We start from the raw sequence: 26,631 nt of genomic DNA, 5'->3' as shown, positions 1-26,631 counted from the left end.
TGTGCTGTCGCTCTGGGGGCACAGGCCTCGGTGTACGGAGGTAGCTGCGATGATTTGTGGGGGAATTTGACACTTAAGCGTATGCAAATGAAGCAGCGGATTAACATTCAGAGGAGGAGCTTGGTCGACCTCAGCTGGTGTAAGGCCATTAGCATAGAGGACATTAATATTCAGCGGCAGAGAGCGGGGACACAGAATAACACTGTAAGTAAAACTACAACACAGAGGGCGAAACAGAAGGAAAACAAAAGCATTTTAATGGAGGTGCCATAATAATACCCGCAGGGCTGCGCTCAGAAACCTCTCCGCTGACAGTGGGTCTAATGGTCACACTCTTCCTCAGCGGATAGACATGCAATCAGTAACAGTGATTGGCAGGCCATTCATTGGATTCTTGTGTCTGTTGCACATAGTTAGTCTCATTCTCATTATTCAAATGGGCCCACAGACCTGACTCATTGGCTCTGCTGTGGAACTGGACGGACTGGAGTGTTCATTATGGCAAAATCCCTTGTTCCTGTCAGGAGCAAAGTGGATCTGTTCCCATCAGCACGACGTGTCAGATTGACATGAATAGGCTTATGATGTAGAGGTCAAGTTGGCACTGAGCTGTAAGGTTCACACAGCCGGATTAAAGATGAGCAACCAGGACACCAAGAACACACCAGGATATTTCTAAGAGCGGAAATCCACCTTTGCGTGGCTTTCATTTCACAAGACATAGAAAAAGCAATCAACGCCTTCTTTCATCGTAGATAACTTTGATTACTGCAATCATTTCATTTCAGTTTAATTCAGTTTTATTTGTACGTCAGTAATCTTAGAAAATAGAGCTCAAAGTGAGACTAGGTGAAAGGAAAGTAGCAAGTTTTCGCATGTGAGAAGCAGAAACAACAACGTTTTTTTCATTTTTTTGCTAATATTGCTGCCAATTGTTTTCTGTTAATCAGCCTTTTTAAGCCAATAATCAACATATAAAAACATAAGTCAACAGTTTATCAGTTTAAATCAGAAACTGAAGGCAAAAAAGGCAAAGATTCGCATTTGTAAGAATTTGAAAATTCATTTTTCTTCGTCTGATTGGATTTTAGAAAGTTGTTTGGACAAAACAAGCTTCCACTGGCATTTTTCATTATTTTCTAACATCTTAAAGAGCAAACAAGAAATCTACTAATCAATGCAATAATAGTAGGTTTTATTTTTGAAATAAAAATAATTGTTAGTTGAGGCCCTAACCTAAAATCGGCTGTAAGCAGAATGTGCCAATATTTTTTTTGCATTAATCGTAGAACGCCTTTATCATCATCTCACAAGCAGAAACCTCACAGTGTCACATTTGAGCTTCTATTGGAGAACAGTAGAACTCAACAAAATGTATAAATACTTGGTAGCACAGACATTATTCTGCAGTGTGTGCGTGTGAAACAGGCTGAGAGTAATTACAAGAAAGGTGTTGAACATGTTGCCCTTATCTGAACTGTTACTGCTGGATTTATCTACCATCAGGGAAAACAAGCCACCGCAGGTATCACTTTAAGGCTTCAAATGTGTCACAAAAGACTTTTAAGCACTTTTACAAATGCGGAAAACTGAACAAAAGACTGTAAAATTAATTATTAGAAATGTAATGTAGTGATTCTTCTTTTATTAGTTAGATGTTTCGTCTTTATTTGCAGGTAGAATTAGCCTCAGTGATGCTGGAAATCTTAGTTAACAAGTAGTGATTGAACAGTGTTGATTTTAATACCTCGGTTATTAAGTATATTGTAAATTAAAGATCATTTTTGGTTTGATAAACATTAGTTACATTCTGCATTTTCACCGCCTCCCACACAGCAGACAACAAAACAATGGAGAAAAAGCTAAATTGCCTAAATAAGTCTGCACCATTTGTTATTTACTTGGCTTGACTGAGTAAACAGCGTTATTATTTATTTCTCTATCAACCGAATCTCTAATATGTGTTGTTATTGTGATTCGCAGCCTTATTGACAATGAACAGACATCTGCTTTTGTAGACTCGTAAAACGTTGCTCGAAGCTCTTACATTAAAAACAAAAACATTTTATATTTTCATAATGCTGCCAGTCACTGAAAGGACTGAATCACATTAGCTTCTGCTTCCCTTAGTTAACTCCCCGCCAACATCCCCCTCGCTAAATTAAAGAATAATACTGCTAAAAGGTGAGCAGACGGGCTGATAGTTTTGAAGGGAAAAAGTAACCTCATCCTCAGAAAACTGTGGTCAGAGCTGAATGCCTTTTGCCTGTTTATCATTCTGTTCTTTAGAAAACTGCTGCTTGGCGTGAAATCAGTGAATAGAAACAGAAAGACATAACATTTAATTTACTGTCTTGAGGTGAATTCACTTTCCTGCCTTATTCTAAGTTATGGATGATAGTAATTAATGTCTGTTTATACGGAGCACAGTGATAGATGTTTAGATTACTTGATGAATTCCCAGAGCAGAAACTGGTCCTTGTGATAATGAAAGAGACACAAGTCATTCAGGTTACAGAAGTTTCTCTGTATTGTCGTGTCAACCATATATTAAGTACACAGGATGAAATTGGACCATAGTGTGACCATCGTGCAGCTGTACTTCTCATGATCCTGCCCTGTCACTGAATTATGTGTTTAGAACAGTCATAATATTTTTTTTTAACTAAAAATGCACAACATCACAATGTAAAAAGTTTCTTTCCTGCAGCTTCACTGTTTTGATTCACTGTCACCACTCCCGTACACTCTTGGAAGTAATTCTGGGGACCTTTTAGTACCACTTAAATTTAATGCATGGTTGCAAAATAAAAACTAATTAATGGATTTAGATGAACCCATTAAGTTGTTGTGTTTACAGCATAATGCTGGTAATTACTCCAACTTAATTTTTTCTCTAATTTTAAACTGAAATTTCTGCGGTAATTGACTTAAAGCAGGATTGAAGTTGTGGTGAATTCATTCAATTTTTCAGTTCAAGTGATTTCCCCTGGCTGATCAATGATTCTGATTCTGAATTCATATTTCTTCACCTTGAGTTCAGACTTTGAACATTTTAGAATTGCATTCATGCTACCACTTACTGGATAATTGCTCATTAAAAATACCATTGATTGTCGAGGAAAGACTAATTCCCCTCAGAGCACAGTTTGTTTTTTGAATATCATTGTGTAAGTAGTTGTGTACAGTAGTTTTTGATCATATATACAAACCCACTCTTCAGCACAGGGTATAGTTAGCAGGTAGCTGGTGAACATAGTAAAGCTGGATTTTCCCTCACAAGTTGGTAGTGACCCAAAGCAGAGCTAAAAGAGATACTACAATATGCACTATATGCTAATGTCGTGTGCTATCGATCAAGATAGTTTTGTGAAAACAGACTGATACACTATACAGCGCAATAACGAGTCGCTTCTTGAAAGCCTCATTGCCAGTTGAAGGCGTGTTACCATGGTAACCTGGCAGCTTTATTCCCTCTTACCAGCATCTGTTTGGCTGTTACACTCCGTTTAGATCTTGGTTGTAAGTGCGGCCGAATAATAGACGTATATAGAAGACTATAGTAGATGTTTGAGCTGAGCTGCATGGTTGCTGTACGCCATTGTTTATTGTGTGCATCACTATTGCATTGTGGGAAGCTTCTTCCAGCATAGTGTCCACTTCTTGCATACTGTAAGATAGTTTACACTTTGCATGCTGTCGGGTTCAAACTGAGGTTTTAGAACTGATATAATATTCTCACATACTGTTTTAATGTACTAAATATCATGTAAGTATTTCAGTGCAAATGCAGTGAAAGTAAATATTGGACTTCAGTCATTAGGTGACCAGAAATAAAAGTCAAAATAAATGTTGCACCATAACTGCTTGACACTTGCTGACCGAATTAAGTGAAATGGTTATAATATGTCGCATTAGTATTCACAGCTTGTTTCTGCTACACTCAAGTGGCCAAAAACAAAGACAAAGTTATTGCAGGTTTAATACAGTAAATATTCATAATTCAATAGCTGACCAAAAATTATGTACCTGAAAACAGGCAAAAATAATACATTTAACCTTGAAAATGAACTCTTTTAAAAAGAATAAATATGAAAAAGACCTTTAGTAAAAGAACAAAAACGAAAAAAAATCTTCTAAATCACCCTTTGGAGCACGTTATAAATGAACCACTCATTGACCTTCAACCTGAACTTTGGTCGAGCTTCCCCGACGTTTTTTTCCTTGAAAACCTCCTCATGAAACAAAACTATCTTTGAACAAGCCTCGAGAAATCAAACATTAATTTTAAATCTGGTATTCATCTTTGTTTTAAGCTCTGCTGCTACTTTTGTGTCAGGGCAATAGGGTTATATTCGCAGGTCATCGTTTCAAAAGAGGCAGAGATCATTTCAACTGCAGGATTTTGACTTGACATGAAGTACCTTACATTCAAATCAGATAAGTTAGGGTGTTGATTATTGTTTTATATCTCTATGCACATTGTAGTTTTGCATATCAGCCATTGACTATTTTCACAATGAAACTAAGAGTCATGATTCTTATATTGCTTTTAAAGAGTTTTAACATAGAATATTAATGTATATACAATAAAGCATGTAACAGCAAATGTTAAAAAATAATACTATTTTACTGTAGCAGAGAGAAATTAAAAAGATATTTATCCATATCACTGACTCATTCAACAGTCTTTGTGATTACATGTAATTCTGGCCATGGGATGCTCTTAGAGGATGTTCCCAGAAAATCATATGAAGAAAAATAAAAAGACCTCTGGTCAAATCACGAGCATCAGTAACATCCAGCAGGATGCTGGGACAATAGACCCACCTTTTTCCTGGCCCTTTCCCATGGTTCCTTCCAGGCTGCACTGTCGCTCAGATAACAGAACAGGCAGACGGGCCAGTAGTCAGTCTATGTCCTGTTGTTCTCTCTGTCCGACGTGGTTTGGGAGTTTGTCCTGAAACCGAGAGGTCACAGGTTGATATCTTACACCCAGGCGACGTGTTCAGTTTAAGGGTCTTTGAGCGAAATGCTGACATGTTCCCTTTGTACTATTTATACTGAGATATAACCACAATGCAGCTCTGTTTATTCTTTCGTAATTGCAAAACCATCTCCAAGAGTTGCTTGGAGGATTGTCTGCTTATTTCAAAATTGGGCAGCGCTAATTCTGTTCGGTTAATGTCAGTCATGCCTCAGATATGTCGGTGTTATTTTCCAGTGTCTGTTGAGTTAAATCATAAACACGCATAGCACCGATTTGAGCCAGATTGCTAACATCAGCATTCTATCATGGTCAGTGCTAACATGCTGATGCTTTCTATGTTTGCAGCTTTAGCATGCTCATTAATGGTTAAATAAATTGAAGGGAAACCTATTTGTCTTCCTGGAATTTGGTCAGAAATGAAGATGGGGTTGGATAAAAATTTCAGATTCACCAAAGGTACAATTTATCCTGAGGGAGCCGTGCATATCTGGATTTTGTGCACCATAGTTACCAGTATCAGTCTGGACCAAAGTAGTGGACAAGCAACTGTATATCATTTCAAGAACAATCCAAAATCACCTTTGGTTCCCTCCCAAACTCAGCTAAAAGTGGGACGATCTTCATTTCCCAACCTTGTTCTCTAAAAATTCCATTTCTACACAACTAATCTGCGTTTGTGCTTTGAAAGGAGCATAATTTCATTTTGAAGGAAGCTTATTTTGTTGATGAAAGCTAAAACCGTGATGTGGAAGGAAAGGCTTCCAGTTTGAGAATGCCACAGAGTCCATGTATGGAGGCATAAGAGGAGGATGAAGGCATAAACCAGCAGCAGGACTCTTATCAAGGTGACCTGGGTTTGCATCCTGTGTGGGACCATCATTTAGACACCAAAACCACATGGTTAGATTTAAGAAAATAGCATGGTTTGGTGTTAAAATCTGACCCTTTTAAGAAGCTTCTCCTCTGATTTCTGGGTCACCATGGTGATGAGTCCTACCCATCTAATATGTGATTTGTTGGCTGAGAATGAGCAATAGTAAAATGATTAATTAAATGGCAAAGATGTGTGTATTTGACAGGTATTTGTGATCTGTCACAATGAAACGTGGTCCCTGCAGAAAATACTTTCTAAACACAAGTGAGAATGTTATTCAGTTGTATAGGTTTGTAATTTCTAGGGGAGAGCCTGGGCTGGATTTACACACAGCCTTACAATTAGCTGGTCCAAAGATTTACTTTAGACCTTTTTATATTGATTTGCAATGTTGTGTTACTTAGCTTGTTAAAGCAGTGTAGCTCCTGCTGTATACTTTACTGAAAAATATTCAAACCTGTAATATTTCATTGCCGAGCAGAAGAAGAAGAAGAAAAGTTCGGCGGTAGATACAGTGAGCAGAGGGAGGCACACACTGTACTTCAGCGTCGTTACACCAGCAGCCAGACTCTGCTCTGAGCTGGTTTCTGCATGTTTCGTCATTTTGCTGATCAGCTGTTTGACTCGCATGTAGTTTTTCCTGTGAGATGAACTTAATGGAATTATTCTGAAGAAGTAGGGGAAGGACTACATACTGCTTTCATTTACTTACTGTTTTCCGCACATCGAGTCAGAACATTTGCTGAGCACGCACGCTCTTCTTTAGCAACTGTACCTTCCAGGCATGAATATGAAGTGACATCCTTTAGTAGCTCACCAACTCTGCTCAAACATCGTGCGTGTAACAAAGCATCTGTCCTACTGAAGTGCCACTGAGCAAGACACTGCATGCATACAACTCTGAGAGGATTGCACTGAGGCTGATCCTGACCTCTGGTCTTCTGAGAGAGGATTTCATTTTCAAGAAATTCATCATCACCATTCTTACTGGCACCCAGAAAATATTGGTTTAGAGTGATTATCACAGATTATGCTCTCATTCATGGAACATCGGACTCGTTTCTAAGCCTCACATTCACTGTCGATCTTGTTTGATATGTGACATGAGCTTGGCCTGATACAGACTGTAGCACAATAATGAACAGTTCTGTTTAGATGCACTGCACAGCCACAGCTATGCATCAACATTAAAATGTTTGCAATGGAGTTAAAGTCACACATAACAGAGATATTTAAATGTTTTCCCTACACTCTCTAAGGTGCTTTAAATGCTGCTGACCATGAAACCGTTAAAAGACTGCTAAAGGCCAACAATGGGGTCAAAAATCTAATAAAATCTAATAAAAACTGCATTTAAAAAGAAATATAACACTTCACACGTTCCTTTATCACCAATCAATTGATGGAATAATGCAATGCACTTTGCTCTCCTATTTGTCGTTCTCTAATTCATTTCACAGTTTAACCCTCTGAACCCTCTAAATGAGCCGACGGGTTTAAAAGGCGTACTATCTTAAGGAAAATACCCCAAATTACACCATTTATTAGAGTCAGAGGCTGTAAAAACAGAAAGAAATATTGGGTAATCAACTTTTCAACGACCCACAAATGTATTCTGTGTGGATCAACCACATCTAAGCTAACAGTCGTGATATTTCATCAAAATCACTTGATCGCACATATCCCATTTGAAGATTTGCTTATAAAATAAACCCTTTGGTCTAATCTGTGCTCGTCAGTGAATCCAAGAAGCTGTGGGTAACTCAGCTGCAACCAACAGTCACGGGACTATTCAGCTGAACTGCAGGCAGTGTTTACACAAAGCGGATAGGAGAAAAACATGAAAATATATCAAAAAAGTAAGCAGTAAAATGTCTTTCCTATGTAGAGCCACCATTTTTCTAGAATTGGTAACGCCTATGGGCACTTGGGAAAATGTTGAACGTGTGATTTCCAGGTTTTTTTCAGTCTTTGTTGATGATTTATGGCTTTAGAACTGTGCTGCAATGCACAAAAGATGTTTTTCAGTTCTCCCTTCTGGTCAGGATTGTGCTGGACTGGTCATAAGGGTGCAGGACTTTTATTTTGCAGTAAAAGTGGTCCCAAAGTAAGCCAAAACCGCCCAGAAACTTAAATGTATACATGTTTAAATTTGTCCCTTAATGGCAGTTTCTCAGTCAGTTTGGTCTCAGCATGTGAATTTATGTTCAAAGCAGCAGAAAAACAGACCACGTTTCCAAACTGAATAATATCAGTGGATTTGATGAAATCCAGAATTGATCACGCTTCTTGTTGACCAGTGGGAGGAAGTGTGCCGTGTTGATTGTTTATTGGCCTAATTAGCGCAGCAGAGGGAAATACAGGCAGGAGGGGTAGATAGAGTGGTGTTGGTGTGTCCAAACCAGAACCTGCATACTTGCTCTTCTTTTCCTTTTAATTTCTCATGGGTGCGGTAAATAATTTTATTTCCCTGCTTTGTCATTCATGCAACTTGTTGTTGCTTTCGCATTTTCATCCGTATTGATGTTTGTTGCCACTTAACATGGTGCTTTATTGTTGTGTCTGTGCTGGTTATATTGACTTATTTTTGTTTGTCTCCACTGAGGTGAAACGCTTTTAAAGCTGTTTGGGTTTTCGGTGAACTTGTCCATGTTTCAGGTTTTTTTCTTTTATTACTTTTATGGGCAGAGCTGAAGCTATTGATTGGGATTTTTGTTTACTTTTTTAATGTGTAACATCAGGTACCTTCAATTTGCCTTTTTTTTTTTTTTTCTGAACAATATTCCAAACCAAAGTTTAGAATTATATAAAATGAGGGATGGCAGTGTTTTCCAGGCTGGATGTCTCAATATTCCCAGATAATTAACAAGCTCAGAAACAAATCTAGAAGATTTTCCTGCTGCATACAACTGTGCTTATTTCATTTTTGGTTTCCCTGAACATAATAGATTGTTTTCAGTATGTTGGCCTCTAAAAGCCATTAAAGTAGCTGAGGAGTAAATGAGCCATGAGTTTATTTTCAGTGTATCTTCTAAAAAGATGGGCACCGTTATTCTCACCTGTGAAACCCGGACAAATGAGTGTATTTTTGTTTGATCACGTGGTTCCATGAAAGATGTTCTGATAATTTCCGCTCTGATTATGGGCTAGTTTGAACGTAGAGTAGTGCTGAAATTAATTTTTACTAATTTAGCCGATGCCTTCAGCAAGTCTCACTCCGTCGGCGTGGAACTTGACCAAGGGCACTTTAGCAGCAGAGTGGTGTAATTGCTGCTGTGGGAATCAATCCTGCAACCTTCTGGGTGAAAGCCGGCTGTGGTGAATGTGTGTCCAAGCTCCTCTTTATTAAAACGCCAGACTTCTGTGTTTTAACCCTCCACTGTAACACAATCAGCGGTTTCTTCTGTCTGACGCTGAAAAGGAGAGGGAGAGAATGAGAAGGATGCCGAAGCAAATTGACAGACATGCAATTAAACATGGGAACTTCCTCCCTGACTTCATTTATAGGGAGAAAGTTCATTCCTGGGGAATGTGGAGTGGCTGTTCAAGGGCAATGACTTTCCTCCCGCTGCATTCATTTCTCTTCATTTGCATAATGCTTGGCTGGTGGCTGTACGGTGGCCAAATGCAGCAACATGTTAAATCTGCATTATATAAAAACACTTAAGACCCAAGAGGATAAACCTGCAATGATATCAGGCATTAGTTTGTACCGGATCTTGGCATGATTAAAGTGTTGTTGTTCATGCGGTCGAAAGGAGAGTCTCCAGTAGTTTGTTATTCTAAGGATCTCCTAATGGATACAGTACCTGTGCGGTAAAGTTTTCCTCTCAAGGATCGCCTCGTCTTTGGATTTATTTTGCACAAAATTTGCACTGCAGTGATGTCAAAACCATGAAATTAACCACATAGTCAGTCTTACATTCTCCTCTTTCATTTGACCAGCATTAAGAGTAGAACTGTTTACAATTTGTAATTTTGCTTTATGTGGAAATTGCCTTTTTTTAAAAAAAATAAAGTATGTGATTATTTGTTTGATCTGTAAATGAAAGAACGAAGAAACCTTCAAAAACATCCAGGAGCCCAAATGGGCATCCTTAAATTGCTTTTTTTGTCTGACCAATCTCCAATACATTCAGTTTAGAGTGTTGTGACAGCAGCAGAAGTAGCAAATCCTCACAACTGGTGAGCTGAATCCAGCAAATATTGACATGTTTTACTTGCATATTAAGTTAAAAAATGATAAATTACTAAACTTGTTCAGTAAAGTATCTGTAAATTGAGACATTAATTAATTACCTGACTGTTTTAGCACTAATCTAGTTAATACTAAATATTTTTAAATAATCTTTGATTTGTATGAAAAGTTGCTTTTTAGATTTATTTTAAAAATGTCAAGACGCTGATTGTGGATATTTCAGGTAAATCTATGTAGATGAAAATGTCCTCCACTTAAGATCCTGCCGCAGAAAGTGCACCTGAAATGTGATTTCTTTAAAGAAGGAATAAAGAAAAAGTGCAGCTTTATTAGACTAATTTTTGAAACGTGTTCTCCATCAATAACCTTCACCAGTACAATGAAAATAAATGCTGCCTTGCTAAAGATCATTGTGAGTCTTTGGTTGTGATAAGTTCTCATGCCCCTCAATAACCTGAAGCTGTCTGAATCTTTTACAGCAGTAAAACTTTGTTGGCCCAGCAGCCAGCTGTGCTACATGCTATTCAGGAGCTGAATGGGGTTTTAGACATTGGTAATTCTCCAAGGTCAGGCCCCAGACACGCCTACACTCTCCGAGGCTTGTCTGCTACAAGAGGCTGGAAGCAACAACGAAAAAATACAGACTAACAAAAAGGAAAATGGCTCATGCTAAACAGAGGCGCGAGTGGTGGATGGATTGTTGGAAAGATACAGTGTAAGTATAGAAACAGTGAGGCGTATATGTGTGAGCATCTTACATGCAATACGTAGGGATATTATGGAGTGCTTTCATAGACAGTAAAACTTTGTGTCATCTGCCCATCCATTCTGTATGGACAATTCTTCATGCGAGGACTTAACCCTCAGCTCTGTTGCTATTTACTGAGGATCCTCCCTATGCTGTCCCTCCAATCCTCTGGATTTCCTGCAAATCCCCGGGGCCTGGCCAGCGCTGGTGATTTGTTGTTGGCTGGTGGGCAATTGACACATTGATAAATCCCCCTCAGATGGGGTGCGATCCGTTTGAATCAATAGAGCCTTATCGGCTGACGGCCGTCACGGCTGCGACCATGTCTGTTCACCTCGGGTCCCTCGGAGTCAGCCTGATTTGTAGCATTTGACAACAAACATCGTCACGCCACGTGGTTCGTCAGAGAGTCCACGGGCATAAATGAAGGCAGGACATTGTCTGTCAGTGAGCAGCGGCAGAGAGGATGGGAGACAGACAGCGAGGGGGAGGTGGATATGAAGAGAGACAGGCAGAGATGAAACAGAAAAAAGACGGAACAGTGCAGGCTCCATTTTTCATAGTAAATATGTGTCATTTACAATTTTATAACCTGCTACCAATAGTGGAGTCAAAGCAGAGCTCCTAGCTTTTCCTGCCGGGCAGCACAGTGAGCCTCCTCTGTGGTGGTTCAGCCTCAGCCAGAGGATTCATATGGCTTACGTCCACTGGCCAGGCTTTAGCTGTTCTCCGGCCCGCCTGGCTCCGATCCAGCTTCTCCTCTGTCTTTAGATCCGAGCCAAACCTGGCCGGTCCACAGCTCAGCCAGCCACGTTCACAATTTGGCGAGACACTGGCCAAAAGCTGCGCGAACGCTCCAGTTTGGAGGATTAGCGGTCACCGATTCTAAATAGAACTTTTCATGGATATAATGGAAAAGTTCTGAGCGACATTTAGCTTTATTAGCTAACACTACTAAATGCATATTTATTTACAAAATAAGTGATCTGGAGGAGAGCAATGAAGCTGCCAAGTCCCATTTGTTTGTGAACGCTGAAACTAAATGCTGTTCATGAGCATGAAATGTGCTTGTTATTTTCTGATTCCTCTGTTGTCTGGGTGGGAGGCTTTTCAACAGAGACACAAACTAAACCATATCATCTATAGTTGAACCCTGCTGGGCTGAGCAGAGCTAATGGAGACAAGACAATAGACACACTGCTGTCAACTCTGCTCTTTGTGAAATAGATGCTTTTTTTTTAAAGGGTGGTTTTAGGCCTGAGCCAAATATCAGTCGACTGCCAAAATGAGCTATATTGAGTTAGAGCAGAAGATATTATTTTGTAAAATTCAATTCCAGGAAAATCTTGAAAACAGGGTGGGAAGGACACAGAGAAAATAATTTGAAACTAATAGTAAAAGTGATTCTACCATTGTGGAAAGCAGAAGTGAAGTCGGTCTGAGTGAAATCCTGTTTAACTTGGGCTGAGGGGAAGTTAACTAACCCTCTCCTGCAAAACTGAATAATAGGGATTTCAAGAAAGACAGTTTTCTATAAAACAGGGGTGAAACGCTTTTCATTAAAACAGTAAGAGGAAGCTTAATGAATACCGGAGTCTGTAAAACAGAGTGATGGGCGCCCTCAGGATGACAGCACTTGAAAAATTTATCTCCAACTCTAAATCCTGGCAGTTTATGTCAAAAATGAGGATTAGGCTCTTATAAGAAATCCTGATTCAGCCGCAGTTCAGCAGTTCAAAGTTCAACAGAGCCATGCAGGTAAAATACAGTTTATTGTCTGGCACCAGAAAGTGATAATTTTGCCAAAATTAAGGAAAGAGGCCTGTGATATTTTGCGTTTTCTGCGTATGACAACCAAAACCAGCAATAAAGTTGTGCTTAAAGCTTGATACCTTCTGTGTCATGGACAGTATTTGAAGAGAAGACTATAAAATACTTCATCACCTGTAAAACTCGTTGATTCAGAAGCAACGGTATTGGCAATAAAATCTAGAATCTAGTAAAGTATTAAAGTTAATTACTTCCTCGGAGGTAAAGTAGCTCCTGATGCAATGCATTGTAAGCAGATTTTTTTTATTTTGATGCAGTATTTGGTCAAGGTGGAAGGGGTTTTCAGTGCTTTGTTCCACCGGTTACTTTATCAATACATTGTATTTTGTTAGATGCTTTACATAAAATCAGAATTATGCAAAGGAATGACAGTTGTCGGGTAAATTTAATTAAGTAAAAACTTTGACATTTCTCTTTAAAATGTACAAAAGTAAAAGTAAGTAGTAGTAGTAAGTCTACACTACTGGACTAAATGTGTTTGGTTTATTTCACTGCTCAGAGACCTTAAAAACTATGAAAGCTTGGGATATTAAACTAAAGGGGACAGCTGTTGTTGTCATGGTTACTTCAGCGGTGGAGGAGCTTTTGAGATCTTTAATTTGAGTAAAAGTACGAATATGAAACTGAAAATACTCCATCACAAATCCTGCTTTGAAAATGCTGTTTAACTCAGGAAATGTACTTAAAGTATTAAAAGTACCCAGTGCAGTCTGATGGAATTATCTATTATATTGTTCAGAAAATCACGTGTGAGCATCTTCTTGCTTGTTGATTTAAAGGTAAACAGTTTATATAGCACTGCAACTGATGATTATTATCATTTTAATGATTGAATGATTGATTGTTTGGTTTGTAAATATTCCAAAAAAAGTGACATGTGCATCACACTAAATCACAGTGCTTGTTTGGTCAAACCTGAAGTTCAAACTGCAAAACAGATTACAACTTTTGAAATGATTGAAAAGAAAAGCAGAACATTCTCACCTCTGAGAAGCTGGAGTTACTAAATTTGGGGTATTTTTCGATGGAGGAGGGTATCTTAATTGGTAAATTCGTCATAAAATCTAATCAGTAGTAAAATAGTAGTTGCAGATGAATTTTCTCTCTGTCAACTGCTCCACTTAAATCTGGTGTTGGGTAGTCAAATTTGTAATGAGAAATCACCATTTTTTAAAGCTTCTTCAGGGGGGTTGTATTGTAAAATCTCACTTTGTAGTTACTTGGAAGCATGTGCAGCTGTCTGATGAGTCCAGTGCAGTAAAAAGTACGCAGGTGTGGATTTCAGGGGGGAAAGCAAGGCATGTATTCTTCTCAATATTTATTAGACGTGCATTTATCCACCCCAATACAAACAGTAGAAGCAAAGGACTTTTATTTTGAAAAACAGCTATAGCACTGACTCGGATGCATTTGTATGATATGTTCTGAATGTGTAGAAAGTTTTGAGTATGTGTAAACATTAAAAAAGTCCAGCAACATGATTAAAATTATTATTATTAAATCACTGAACGGGTGCTGCTTGCACATGTAAAGCAATCACTTACCAAAACAAAAGACACCAGAAAAAAAACAGAGCAAGGGCAGACAGTATTGAAAATGGTTCTTCATGTAAAATATGGATGAAAGTTCTGTGGCTGGATGAGCACATCACATTTCAGTATTTTCCATAAAAATATCCATAATTGAAATAACTCCAGCAACCACTTTGTAACTTTTGTCTTGGAGGATTTTAATGCACTCAACAGCTTCAAGTTGACCACATCAGCCAACTAAACAGTAAAAAGTGCTTAAGCAAAAACAAAACATATCTTCTTAACTTAAATTATCCATTCACTGAACACAATAACAATCAGACACAAAACTCTCTATTAAATGTCAAAACAATACATGTGACTCTAAAAACTCAACAGCTTTACAAACTCTAAGACTAAACTCTCCACAAGGATCCAAAAGAAGTTAGACTTCTACATGAGAGCTTTAATTATTCTTCATCTACTTCCTGAAAGGTTTTGTCAATAAAAAAGACAAAAACTAATATTTTAAGCTGAACTAAAGACAGACTTTGTGATTTTTTTCTGCTCACATGTTGTCTTGTTGTAAACTTATCTTTCAAATAAATAACCTCCTAACCCCCTGGAAACCCGTGTTTGTCCCTCGGCGACCCTATACAGCCGGGTCATAATGTTTTTTGAGCAACACACCATACTATGACGTTTTTACAGTGAAGGTTCTACTCTGGAACCAGTTTGACTTGTTCAGGTGTTCTTTGTGTGAAAACTCAGAGATTTCAGTTATGAGAAGGTGGTTTTCAGCTTTCTTTGTTAACTTTCTGCATCAACTTTAAACCAAATTTACTTCACTAAGCCAGCCCTCTGGACTTCCAGTAAGCTGTGTTCCTATTGGCTGTCCAGGTGACTGCTTGGTGTTATCAGGAACACCTGAGCAGCTCAGTGTCTTCCTGATTTATTTGGCAGCAGCCAAACATTTCCTCTGCTTCTCTTCACTGAACTGGGTTTGAATCTGTTGCTTTAGTTTGTTCTTTAGGCATTGGCTTGCAGCATCCAGCAGTAAAATCGTCTTTATTGTGTTTCTTGGTGTGTTTTAGGGCTTTGTACTGGATAGTAGTCTTGGTAAATGTGGTTCTTTAGCCACAGGTAGCACATGGTGTTGATGTGTGCAGTGATTAGTGGATTTGGTGCAGCTGAGTTGTGTCTTTATCTTGGCTGTAGTGAGTCTTTAGAGGTTTTTGGTCAGACACATTCTGTATTCTTGTTTGTGAACCAACGTTGGTTGTCCAGAAGGTAATAGTTCCTGTCCTGATTCTGTTTAAAGAGGTTCTCTGGTAGGCTGCAGGAGACTTTAGCGTTTGGGTTGTGCTAGTTTGGTTTTTGTACGGTTTCATTTGGACGACTATCTTGAGGCCCCTCCATGTGGTTTGGTGAGGTTTTCTGTAACAGTTCTGCAAAGCAACCTGCAACAGAAGAGACTTTGAGAGTTTTTAGGAAGTTCTGGAGACCAGACTTTAGAGCAGCAGAAACATTTGTGAGCAGTTTGAGCAGTAGAAGGTGCGCTTCAGAGTAGAAATGAGAAGGAAACCTCCTTGACCCGTGTGGTGAGGTCCTGTACAAAGAGTTTGAGCAGGTTGTGAAGAGTCTGTAATTCTTTGGTCTGAAAGCACCAGAAGAATCTACTCATTAAAGGAGAAAACGGGAGATATTGTTGGTTCTTCGGTCTCCCTCAGTTTCCTTAGACTGAATATCAAGTTTCTATTTTAAATGATTTGCCATGTGAGCCCAAGAAGACTTCAATAAACTCCCTCCATCTCCTGGACACAACATATTTTACCATATTTAATCTTTTTTTAAAAAAATATTTTTGAGTTTTAATCATAGTTTTAGTATATTTTTTTCTTTGCTTGTGTAGTTTTGTCATCTGTGTGAAAGGTTCTAAACAAAGCTGAATTGATAAACTGAATAACTGACTAACTCATGATTGTGACAACAGAAGTATTTTCATTGTGATTTAAGAGTTTGTTTCATTTTTAAGGTTGGTTAAAATCTTGATAGAAAAAAGATTAAAGAAATAAACTACATTAAAAACAAATCAAAAGACAAAACATTTAATACAATAACATTTTTTTAAATTAAACATTCAAAACAAATTATATTAAACAGAAATATTTAACTAGATAATTAAACAGAAGATACAAAACATGTAATTATGAAATTAAGCAACATTTTTTCAACAAAAATATTAAACATTCAAGATGAAATGTTTCAGATGAATGTTGAAAAAAGACAGTTAAGAAGAATATTAAACATTTAAAAATACAAAACATAATTAGATTAATAAACTTTTAAAAAGACAAAATTAAATTAAATAAGAAAATTAAATTGCAAAAGACAAAACTTTAAATAGGAAATAAACAGAAAATTCAATGAAGCATTTAAAATGGAAATTAAACTATAAAAGGTTTTTAATACAATGAAAAAGAAAATTCTTACAGATTCGATTTAAAAATCAAACCGTGGGAAAGAAAAGGAAATTTTTCAAATGAGCTGATAAAACATTTGAAAAAACAACAATTAAACATTAAAAAGACAAAACATTTCAAAATCAAATCAGACATTAGAAAAGAATAAAAAGTGAGAAAAGAGCAAAACTAAACATTTAAGAAGAATCAAACTAAAGACAAAACATTTAAAAGACACCAGTTAGACTTTAGAAGATCAAATTAAACAGAAGAGACAATCAAAAAGAGCAAAACGGATAAAGGTCTTAAAGCGTTTTCTAGTCTGAAATGAAAACATCAAGTTGTTTCTTCAAACATTTCCTCTTTCTGTTTTCTTGGTTTGACTGTGGACAGATTTACTAAGAGCTTATTTCAGAAAACTGCTGTCCAGCTAAAGTCTACTAGTAGTTAAAGGCATCGATCAAACTAATGTTACCTTCTGATCTCCACAAACTTTACTGTTCAGTGACGATAATCAAAGTTTGTTCAGGATTTCTAAAGAACCCACAGGTGAAGGTCTGAGAAGAACTCAGATGGATGGTCTAAATGTGAAATCAAGACTCATGGTCACAAGTTTTAAGGCTTCTGTTAACCACAAAGTTCAAACTAACAGAGAGGTACTGAAAAACTTTTAAAACTTCAGTCCTCAGATTATTTAAAGGTTCAAACTAACAGAGTACTACTCAAGAACTTTTAAGATTTCAGTCCTCAGACTGTCGAAAGGTTCAAACTTACAGAGATCTACTGTGGGACTTGGAAATTTTCAGCCCTCAGATTGTGTAAAAGTTCAGGTCCTGAGGACTCAGGAGGTCTCGAAGCTTTGGAACATCTTGGAACTGAGGGTTCAACCTTCCAGCACAAAGGCTGAAGTCCAACCTCCTGAAAAAAAAACGGTCGAGACGAGACTCGAGTTAAAAAAAACTTGAAAATGACAAAAAATAGAAGATAAATGCGCAAAAAACAGAAGAATTAGTGTCTGAGTGAGTAGCTCAGGGGGTAAGAAGAGAGACTACCAAGTAGAAGGTAGCAGGTTTGAGACCCACCACTGGCATTTTTCTTTCTTTGTCTAAGTTTTTCAAAAAATTTGAGAAGGGTCAGGTCTTGAACCAGCAGCTCCGTAGGCAAACGCTTAACTTACTGAGCTACAGATCAGATAAAGTGAAATAAATTCGTCGTCTCTTTGACATCGTATTTTCTGTTCCTAATAAAATGACCACATGGGTGGAGTCTGGGTGGAGCCAAGGTGGAGTCTGGGTGAAGAGTAGGAGGGGAGGTGGGTGGCGGCCTCCCCCCTCTACTCCCCCACCACCCACCACACCTTCCCCCGCCCGACCAGTTTTTCAAGTCTCCACGAGTTCCTCGAGTCTCGACGCGTTTTCCCGAGTTTCTGGAGTTTCCACCAGGTCAGAGGCAGAAGAACTTGTCATGAAGAGGTGTTGAAGTCGGTGAGGATGGAGTGAGTTTTTACAGCGACTTGAAGGAAGACGACGAGAAGAGCAGGTCTTTAACCAGCATCCCTAAAATCCAGAGAAATGAAGGGAGGTCAACTTTTATCAGCCTCCATCCAGATGTTCAACTTGATATCTTTACTTTGAGATTTTTAGCACCACAAACCTTTAGTATCACACTTTATTATTATCATTTATTTGGACTTTAATGGAATCCACCAGCAGATTTAGTTTTTGTTGACAAACTTTATTCTTGTCGTCGTGGGACTGCAGGATTTAAAACTGTTCCTTCTATTTGACCTCATGTTTATTAGTTTTAGTGGAGAAAGTTATTTTAATTGTCCATTAGTCTCTAATAAACCAAATAAAAAATTGGATTAGTTAAGAGGTTTAAATTTCTTACTTTGTCATATTTTAAATATGACAAAAAATATAAAAATAAAGCGTCTTGAGACAATTTGACCTGTAATTGGCGTTTTATAAATAAAATTGAATTTAAATCGTATGTATCTTGTAATGGAGTAATTCAGCCATATATGTTGGAAAACACATTTCCTTTGTCTATTAATCTGTTGATTGTTTTCTCCAGTAATTCATTTCTTGTTTTGGTTTATAAAAGTCTAACCCAAATATATTCAGTTTATTGTAATAAAAACCAAGAAGATTTACATTCATGATGCAGGAATCAGGCAGTTTTTCACGTTTTATCTTAGTTTAGTCCGAAAGATAGTTGATAATGTGTAAATTGTTGCAGCTTGTGAGATGTAGAAGGTTTTAATCTTTGGGGCAGAGTGTCAAAAAACATTTATAAACCAACATCAACAAAACACTCAACAAAGATTGGCAGCCCTGAGCTAAAGCTGCGTTTCGTGTGATTTAGCTAATGCTAGCTACTATAACTTTATTTTCAGTTAGCTTAATCACAGTTTTAAGTCGCTGCAATTCAGAAGCCATCTCGCTGATAATAAAGAGGCAGCTCTGACATGTTTTATTTTAAAGCAAAGTATATCATCAAACATTTCCCACTTCTAGCTTCCATAAGGGAAGCATTTGCTGACTCATACAAGATCTTACAGACTGTGCTGGAGCATTATGGGGAGATTATGGGTGTGCTCATTGAGCTACGGATCCGCCGTGTTTTATTCATCACTGAAGCTTTTGTGAACCATCAGTTAAAAGAGCTGGACCATCATTCAGCCACGGACGCTGTAATATAAATGAGCTACACCGCTGTAGTGGGTGACATTCCCTTCCTTCTGATGAACACAGTTCTTCTGTAGTTTATTTTGAGTGACTAACACATACACAGTCCTGCTGCCTGACATTCAGTACACTAAATGTGCTGCTAATCTGAGATTTCAAACCCAACACAAATGCATTATAATTACTGTGCTCAGCTGTTTATGGAAATTATTTAGACTCTTAGAAAGATTCAGTCATATGTTAGAGATCTTTTTAATATTTGCATCTTCTGGCTTCGAGCTGAGTGGCACAGACAGAGCAACAAAAAAAGTTAAGATTGTGCAAAGGACTAATGCAGTAGTTATACTGAGCATGTTCTGTGTTGGTAAAGGTGATGTGCTGCTGGATATTTCTGTTTACTTGCTATATCTGCAGTGCACAGGTTCTAGCAAAAGAAGACAGTGAGATTTCATTTTCGGATTGCTGTGTCTGCTGTTTTTGGACCCAGCACAGCATTGTGAAACTTCGAGTCTTTTACCCAGTTTGTGTAATATGGGTAAGTTAACATCTACAGACTACAGCAGAGTCTGTAAGGGGTAAAGTTGCTGCCTTGGTATTGGCTAATAAATGGGGATAAACAGGATGATAAAGACCCTATCGTGGAAGTTTGATCCAAAGTAGGCCTTTTCTGTCTACTGGTAGTTTGATTTAGAAACATATAGACACTATATGAACCATTTCTGTGTAAAATGCCAGTACAAACTTCAACAAAAAAGCATCATATAAACAGAATGGTCTATTTTGTGTTTCAGTGTGCCCATGGGGTAATGCTTTGTGCACGATCTGAGCTCTGAGCGACAAACTTAAAACGCCAAGCGCGGTTAACTTCGCTGTTGCCATGCTACCATTGAGATGTTGTTCAAGCACTCGTTGACAATCTTAAAGGTTAGGATTGGAACTGTGTAATGACAATAATATGTTTCTCTTACATCTTTCTGACACAATGGAACATCTGGACATTGTTGGGAGAGCGATATAGGATGGAAATAGTCAGATAAAAACATGAATGATTGACTTATCGTGTTTTTGGAGCATCGGGCATCAGCTTATAGATTCACATCACCAGCGTCTATTGAAAATAACCTAAAGCTAGTTGTTTTTTGACCTGTAGATATTGTTGATTTTTAGTTTTTATCTATTGATAATGCAGTAAGAAGGACAGATAACAGCTATTTAATGTATTTGTACAGCACTGTTTTAAACCAAAAGTTGCAAAGTACATAAACAATCAAATATCAAATAAGGCAAATAATAAAAAGGGAGCCTTTGAACACATTCATATCATGCCGAATTTCTCAAAAGTACCATCTGTGTGTTTGCAAGTTGCACATAATTAAATGGATAATGCACGATTGTCAATGCCTAATATTTTAACCCTTACACAACCAGCTTTATGACCTGAACACTATAAGACAGGAATGCGGCGTTATCCTTTAATATCAAATACATTATCCTGTAGTGTCTATTTATCACAAGAGCTGTTTGATCTCTGGGTTATGCCATTAATTTTTAGTTTTATTAAAAGTAGTACCAGTGCAGAAATTGCCTGCGCAGAGCATGGTGAGTGAGAGCCGCTGTGTGAGTGTAGAGAGTGAGCATCTTGTTCACCCTTCACTTGACTGTCAATCCCAGGAGTGCCCGCCCCCTCATGGTACTGGATTATGGGTTGAACTCAATCTGAATGCTGAGTAGCACCAAAGTCGGTCTCCGTCTCTCTGTGTCTCCCTCTCTCTCTCTCTCTATCTGTTTTGTCCTGGCGTGTCACTCTTCTCCGTCTGTGTTTCTGAAATAGCTGTATTGACATGACACCACACACATGCTGGCTGTTCACACCTGCTGATTCTCACAGTGTGACTCAGTCCGTCAAACACACACACAGAGGCTCATGCAGTTCATTCCAAGTGGACAGCTGGTCAGTGCTGAATTTTCCATTTCAATTAGAAATTTCCATGCAAAGATTGTTTTTATGTTAAAGGGAAGATTTGCTGCTGTAGCACACACGCTCCCATATTCCAGAGATGCACACGGAAAATCCCGGCTTGGTTTCATATATATTTCATATAAATGTCTGTTTTATGCTTTACAGTGAGGGTCAGTGATGTACTTCTTTACTGTTTGGGTGCAGACACTCACTCTTTTTAAACCAGTGGGAGAAGAAATGATTACAAGTTAACATTTTCATGCTAAAGTATCTGTCACTGCTACCATTTTATGATGACATTTTCAACAATAATGCATTTTCTATCGGTGTTTCAATCGTAGCATTATCCTCAAAGACGAAACACTGAATGGCCCCAACTTATTGAATGCTTTTGTTTTCAGACAATGTAATTTTTCCCCCCTATTTTTGCACATAATTCATAAAACAACAAAGCCATATAATTGTTGCTTTTAGCTTACAACAGTGCATTTGTGTCAACACGCAATTGGAAAATGTCATCTTGAGCTCAGAGAAATTGTCCACTCTTTTTTGGATCAAATAATTAAATGATTCGTTAAAAAGGAAGTCACAACGTTATTTATGGATAGACGTACACATCTCATTCTACTTTCCAGCATTATCTGTTGAGGAGGCTGCTTTTTTCAACAGAATTGATGCTCCAATTTTTGAAAATTTCATAAACAATTAAACTTAGTCATACTTAAATTGACAGAGGTAGTAGCCTAGCCGCGCTAGACCCAGCTCTTAAGACACAAGGGTCTAGGAACGCTCGACAGGGAGGGAGGCGGGCTAAAAGGTTGTCTTTCAAATCACTCTGCAGCAATTGGGTAGGTATACAACCAATCAACGCAACGAATAGGCTGACGTAGTTTCTAGTGCGCCGGATTGTTGCTAAGTCCCATTAGCTTCCCAACCAGCGGAGCCAACTGGTATATTAAGGATTTGCCATATCCCGTCGGCATAAGTCCAAATACGTCTTTCTTCTCGATGAAACACTTCAGTGCCGTCCTTTGTTTATCTTTCAAGTTGAATTTTAGCTTCAAATCTTTAAGGGCTGTGGCCAAAGCCGAGTCGAAAGATAACTGTTTATTGTGCGCCGGTTGTTTCTGTCAGAATCATCGCGCCTCTGTTGTCACTTAGTTATGCCCACCTTCTGACTCTACACTTCATGGTGATTCTTCCGGCCAGTTTTAGGAGCATCCAACCTCGAGCCTTATGGAGGGTAACTAGACCGACCCTGGCAGAGAATTAAATTCGTTGCCATGGGTTGTCTAGCACGGCTAGGCTACAGAGGTAGTGTTTTGTGGCATGAATCAGATGTATTCAGAGGAATTAAAAACAGTCTGTCTTTACTTGAGCTTTCCTTGAGTGTAAAGTTTTCCAAAATGCCTCATAATTGCACAGTCAAATAACTGTCATATGCATTTTATTGAGTTCAATGTGTAATCTGCAGTTCAGTTTATTAGTTCACCATCCAGAAGAGCTCCCAACTAACTCATGATCACTTATGAATGTCCCGCTTGGCTGAGGGTTACGTCCAGGTCCTCCACACCACATGTCTTCCTCTTCGCATCAGGCCCAACGTGTATGAGACGTGGTGACCTGCGGGGCGCTCCGGTCAGCGCTTAGTAGGCTTGACGCTGCTCAATGGTGACAACGCTAATTGTCAACATCTGGGAAGTGCTTGCCATCCCGCAGCCCGGCGGAGAATGAAACGTGGTGATCTGTCACAACGTGTCAGAGGAAATTAGCATCAGTTAAAACGTCGGTGGGTGGAGGGGTGGGGGAGAGTTGCCCTGCTAACATTATCAGGGGTTTTTGTGAAGAGGGGGAAGAGAGCAAACAGCTTTTAGAGGAGTAATTTCAGGGCAAAAAGATTTGCATGATCATGTTTCCTCACAGAGTTGCTGTTCCAGCTGTGAGAAGACGACCACTGCTTCTGTCACGTATTGCTACTACTAGCGCTGGTGTTAAACCTACTGCTACCCTTGTCAACACCTCTACTGCTACTGCTACTATTAATACACCTCCTGTGTAATTATTATTATTGCTGCTACCGCTAATGGCACTGTTACTATAGAGCTCATACTCTACCTCTACTATTATTTCTACTCATAATACTGTCGCCTCTCCTTTTGTGCAAATGTTTTTCACAGGTTAAGCAAATCACTTACATTTGTTTTTTGATACTTGAAAGGAAATAATAACCACCATATTTAAACGTATGGGCTAAAATTGTCCTGACCTGCTGTGAAAGGAACAAAGAGCAGTGATTTATAAAGCAGTTGGACCCAGGTTGTAATTCAGCCTTGTAGAAGCCTCAGGCAGGGCTCTCCTAAAGTCCAGGCTTAAGTAAAGTGTGTTACCAGACTGTGGCTTTACATCAACATGCATCAAACTCTTAGGGCCAAAAGAGAGCATCCTCTTTTAAAACACCTCACCAAACCTAGTTTTATGGAGTTATTTTCTTAAGTTTTATTAATTTGTTTGTTTAATTTTACTTATTTGTTGTGATTTGTCCACACTGTAATGTCTTTTTTTTTTTTGTCGGTTTCACTGTTTATACTTGATTGTTGAAGCAGTTTTCATATAAATTTAAGATTTAAATTTTCATTTTAATACAATAAAGGTAATAAAACTTCATATATTAAAGGAACAATGTTCCCTTTTTTTAATCTGGTCTCATGCAGAAGCAGGCATGGTCACAATATCTTTGTCTTATCAGAATACATCGATGTTGTATTTATGTAAAAAGAAAAATGCAATAGCACAAGAGGAACAAGCTGGATACAGGATATCCACCAGGTTATTAAATAGTACAAGAGAAATGAAGAATTTCATACCAAACCGAAACATCCCATGGTCCATTTGAATGACAATACCTGTATGTGGTGCATCAGATGCTGATGAACTAACAGTGTTGTTTACAAAGAAAGCGGTGTAATGACATTTGTCTCTCTGTTTGTGTGTTTGTCTGACAGGAAAGTGACAGTTTGTGGTGGGATGCTTTCGCTACAGAGTTTTTCGAAGAGGACGCCACTCTCACACTCTCGTTCTGCCTCGAAGATGGACCAAAGAGATACAGTAAGAAAAGAATATTGCAGTTATCTCATTTGTTTAATCTTTTCAAAACACCCAATTATTTTCTTATGGTTATTCATTACTTAAATGTATGAAGCCATTGCAAGTGAAAGTAGTGGATGAATTTCAAGAAGCATGCATCAAGTTTGAACATTTCAGTTTTTACAAACATCAGAAGTTTTTTTTTTCACTTTCATTCAGGTCGTGCAGTGCTCTGATGCACTGGACATGAATGTAGTTTTCATATTAAATGTTTCCAGTTTCCTTTTTTTTAAGTTCAGACAACTAATGAAATTATTTTCAACCAACTACATAAAGGGAGATGAATTAGCTTTTCCTCTTCAAAGGTTTTTTTTTTTTTTTTTTTTTTTTTACATTACTTAATGATAGGTAACATAAGCACAAATCTTTAACTCTTTGATGCACAACTTGGGTCAAAAGTGACCCATATTCAATGGAAAATGGGTGTATCTTGACCCATGTGGTGCATCACAGGGTTAAGTAGAGTACTATTAAAAATTAAGTTGTTTCAGATTGTATGTTTGCATTATTTTAAAGAAATTCTTCTGTGTTTTATACTTGATTTCTGTAATTAGGAACATAAATTAAGTTTGCAAATTTTAAAAGTTACATTGTTAGTAGTTTGAGGCAAAAATTGAGTTATCAAGCCAAAATCACTGAGTTACCTCAACTTGGGTTTAGTTTCGATCAACTAATTTAGAAATATGAATTTAAATTACACACAGTATTAAATTCAAGGAATTACCAACAATATTATGTCAACCCAAACCATTAAAATACATTTGCAACTCAAAAGGTTTATCTAAATCTTTGAATTTCAATTTTTAACTTGCATTCATGCAGTTAATTGACCCATTGACTTTCTCTTCCTGAAAGGGGCTTAAACTGTCATTTTGTTGCTAACATGGGGCCACTTATACGCATGTTGATGTCCCAGTAAGAGTCAAGGCATGTTTATTAGTATCTGTGAAGCACAGCTTGCCATTATGCTTAACTGAAAAAACCCACTTTCTGATGCTAAGACACCTCAGTCTGTGGTGTTCATCTTTTCTGAGACTGACTTTGTGCTAAAATGAAAAAATAAAACGCGGTTTTCCCACTTTGCTTTAACCTGCCATGTCTTCTCCCAGTTATGTTATTGATTTCCTACATTTTCCAAAAGGCCTTTATAATACCTCTCTGAAAAAAATGTGTGAACTTGTTGAGTAAGAGAGTGAGACTTTTGCAGTAAAGATTTGTGCCACTGAGTCAACCATTCCCGCATTCTGCTCAACTGAGGCACTGTCAGTGAGAAAATTGGTGTATCTCTCTCTCTCTCTCTCTCTCTTCTAACAATAGCTTTTTCTGTGCATGTGATTGCTGAACATTGGTGCAACATCACACGTAACTACTGGTAACCTCTTTCTGAAAATTTCATCACAGGCGTCTATTGTGGGTTGCACTTTTTAAATAAACATGTAAGTATACGCCACAGTATTGAAAATAGGCAGATTACCGGGTGCATCTGTATTGAGACACGAAAATCTGTTTTTGTAGAAGATCATTGTGGTGGTGCTTTATGACAGCATCCCACTTTATGCCTAGAAAAATGTAAAACTTGATAACACATCTGTAGTGGAAATGTTTTATTTCCAGTAGAATTGGTAAGTTTAAGGAGTCACGTTGAGTGTTATTTACTGTTCTGAGGGTTTGTGCACCTCAAGGCCTGGATCAACATGAATCTCTAATGCATCTATTTTAAAGTACCTGGTTCTAACAGTGAGTTTAAACCAAATAAATGCAGTTCATAGAAACATGGTAAAACATTTCAAGGTTGAAATCAGTTGTTTCTTACGGCTTTCTTTCAATGGCTTCTTTTCTACAGCGATATCCTTGGAAGACAGTGAGTACTGCAGTATTTAGAGCCCACTACTACACCAAGACGAAAGAATAAAACATGATTTTTAATAAGAATTAAAACTATTGGCCATAACGCAACCCATAATATCCTCAGCTTATCAAGGAGACTCCCTTGTTTAGAGAATATTGAGAATATCATTGAAATAAACTTTGAAATGTGAATTAACAGTGAGGAAAAATGGCACCATGGTTCTTGCTGTAAACTGAGCTGATTACGTCTCATTCCTGTAAAGGAAATCAGTCAGCTGTTAACTAAAAGTTTAACTATTACAGAATGAAGCTGTGTGAAGACTGTAAGCAGGTGAAATAGGTAGCTTTTCCTCTGTTAAATACTTGGCACTTTCAT

At 38.0% G+C, this 26,631-nt stretch overlaps 1 protein-coding gene across 5 annotated transcripts in view; it reads left to right on the top strand.

Annotated features, from left to right (window-relative positions):
- ldb2a (LIM domain binding 2a) overlaps positions 1-26,631 on the top strand; it is a 102,119-nt gene that overhangs the window by 5,790 nt on the left and 69,698 nt on the right. For all 5 annotated transcript variants that reach the window (XM_022202157.2, XM_022202156.2, XM_051954640.1 and 2 more), the window contains exon 2: positions 24,266-24,368. In XM_022202157.2, coding sequence (XP_022057849.1) covers positions 24,266-24,368 — 103 coding nt within the window. The remainder of the gene's footprint in view (positions 1-24,265; positions 24,369-26,631) is intronic.

Source organism: Acanthochromis polyacanthus, chromosome 10 (genome assembly GCF_021347895.1).
Source record: "Acanthochromis polyacanthus isolate Apoly-LR-REF ecotype Palm Island chromosome 10, KAUST_Apoly_ChrSc, whole genome shotgun sequence".
NCBI classification, from domain to species: Eukaryota; Metazoa; Chordata; class Actinopteri; family Pomacentridae; genus Acanthochromis; species Acanthochromis polyacanthus.
This window is presented reverse-complemented; position numbering and strand designations above follow the sequence as displayed.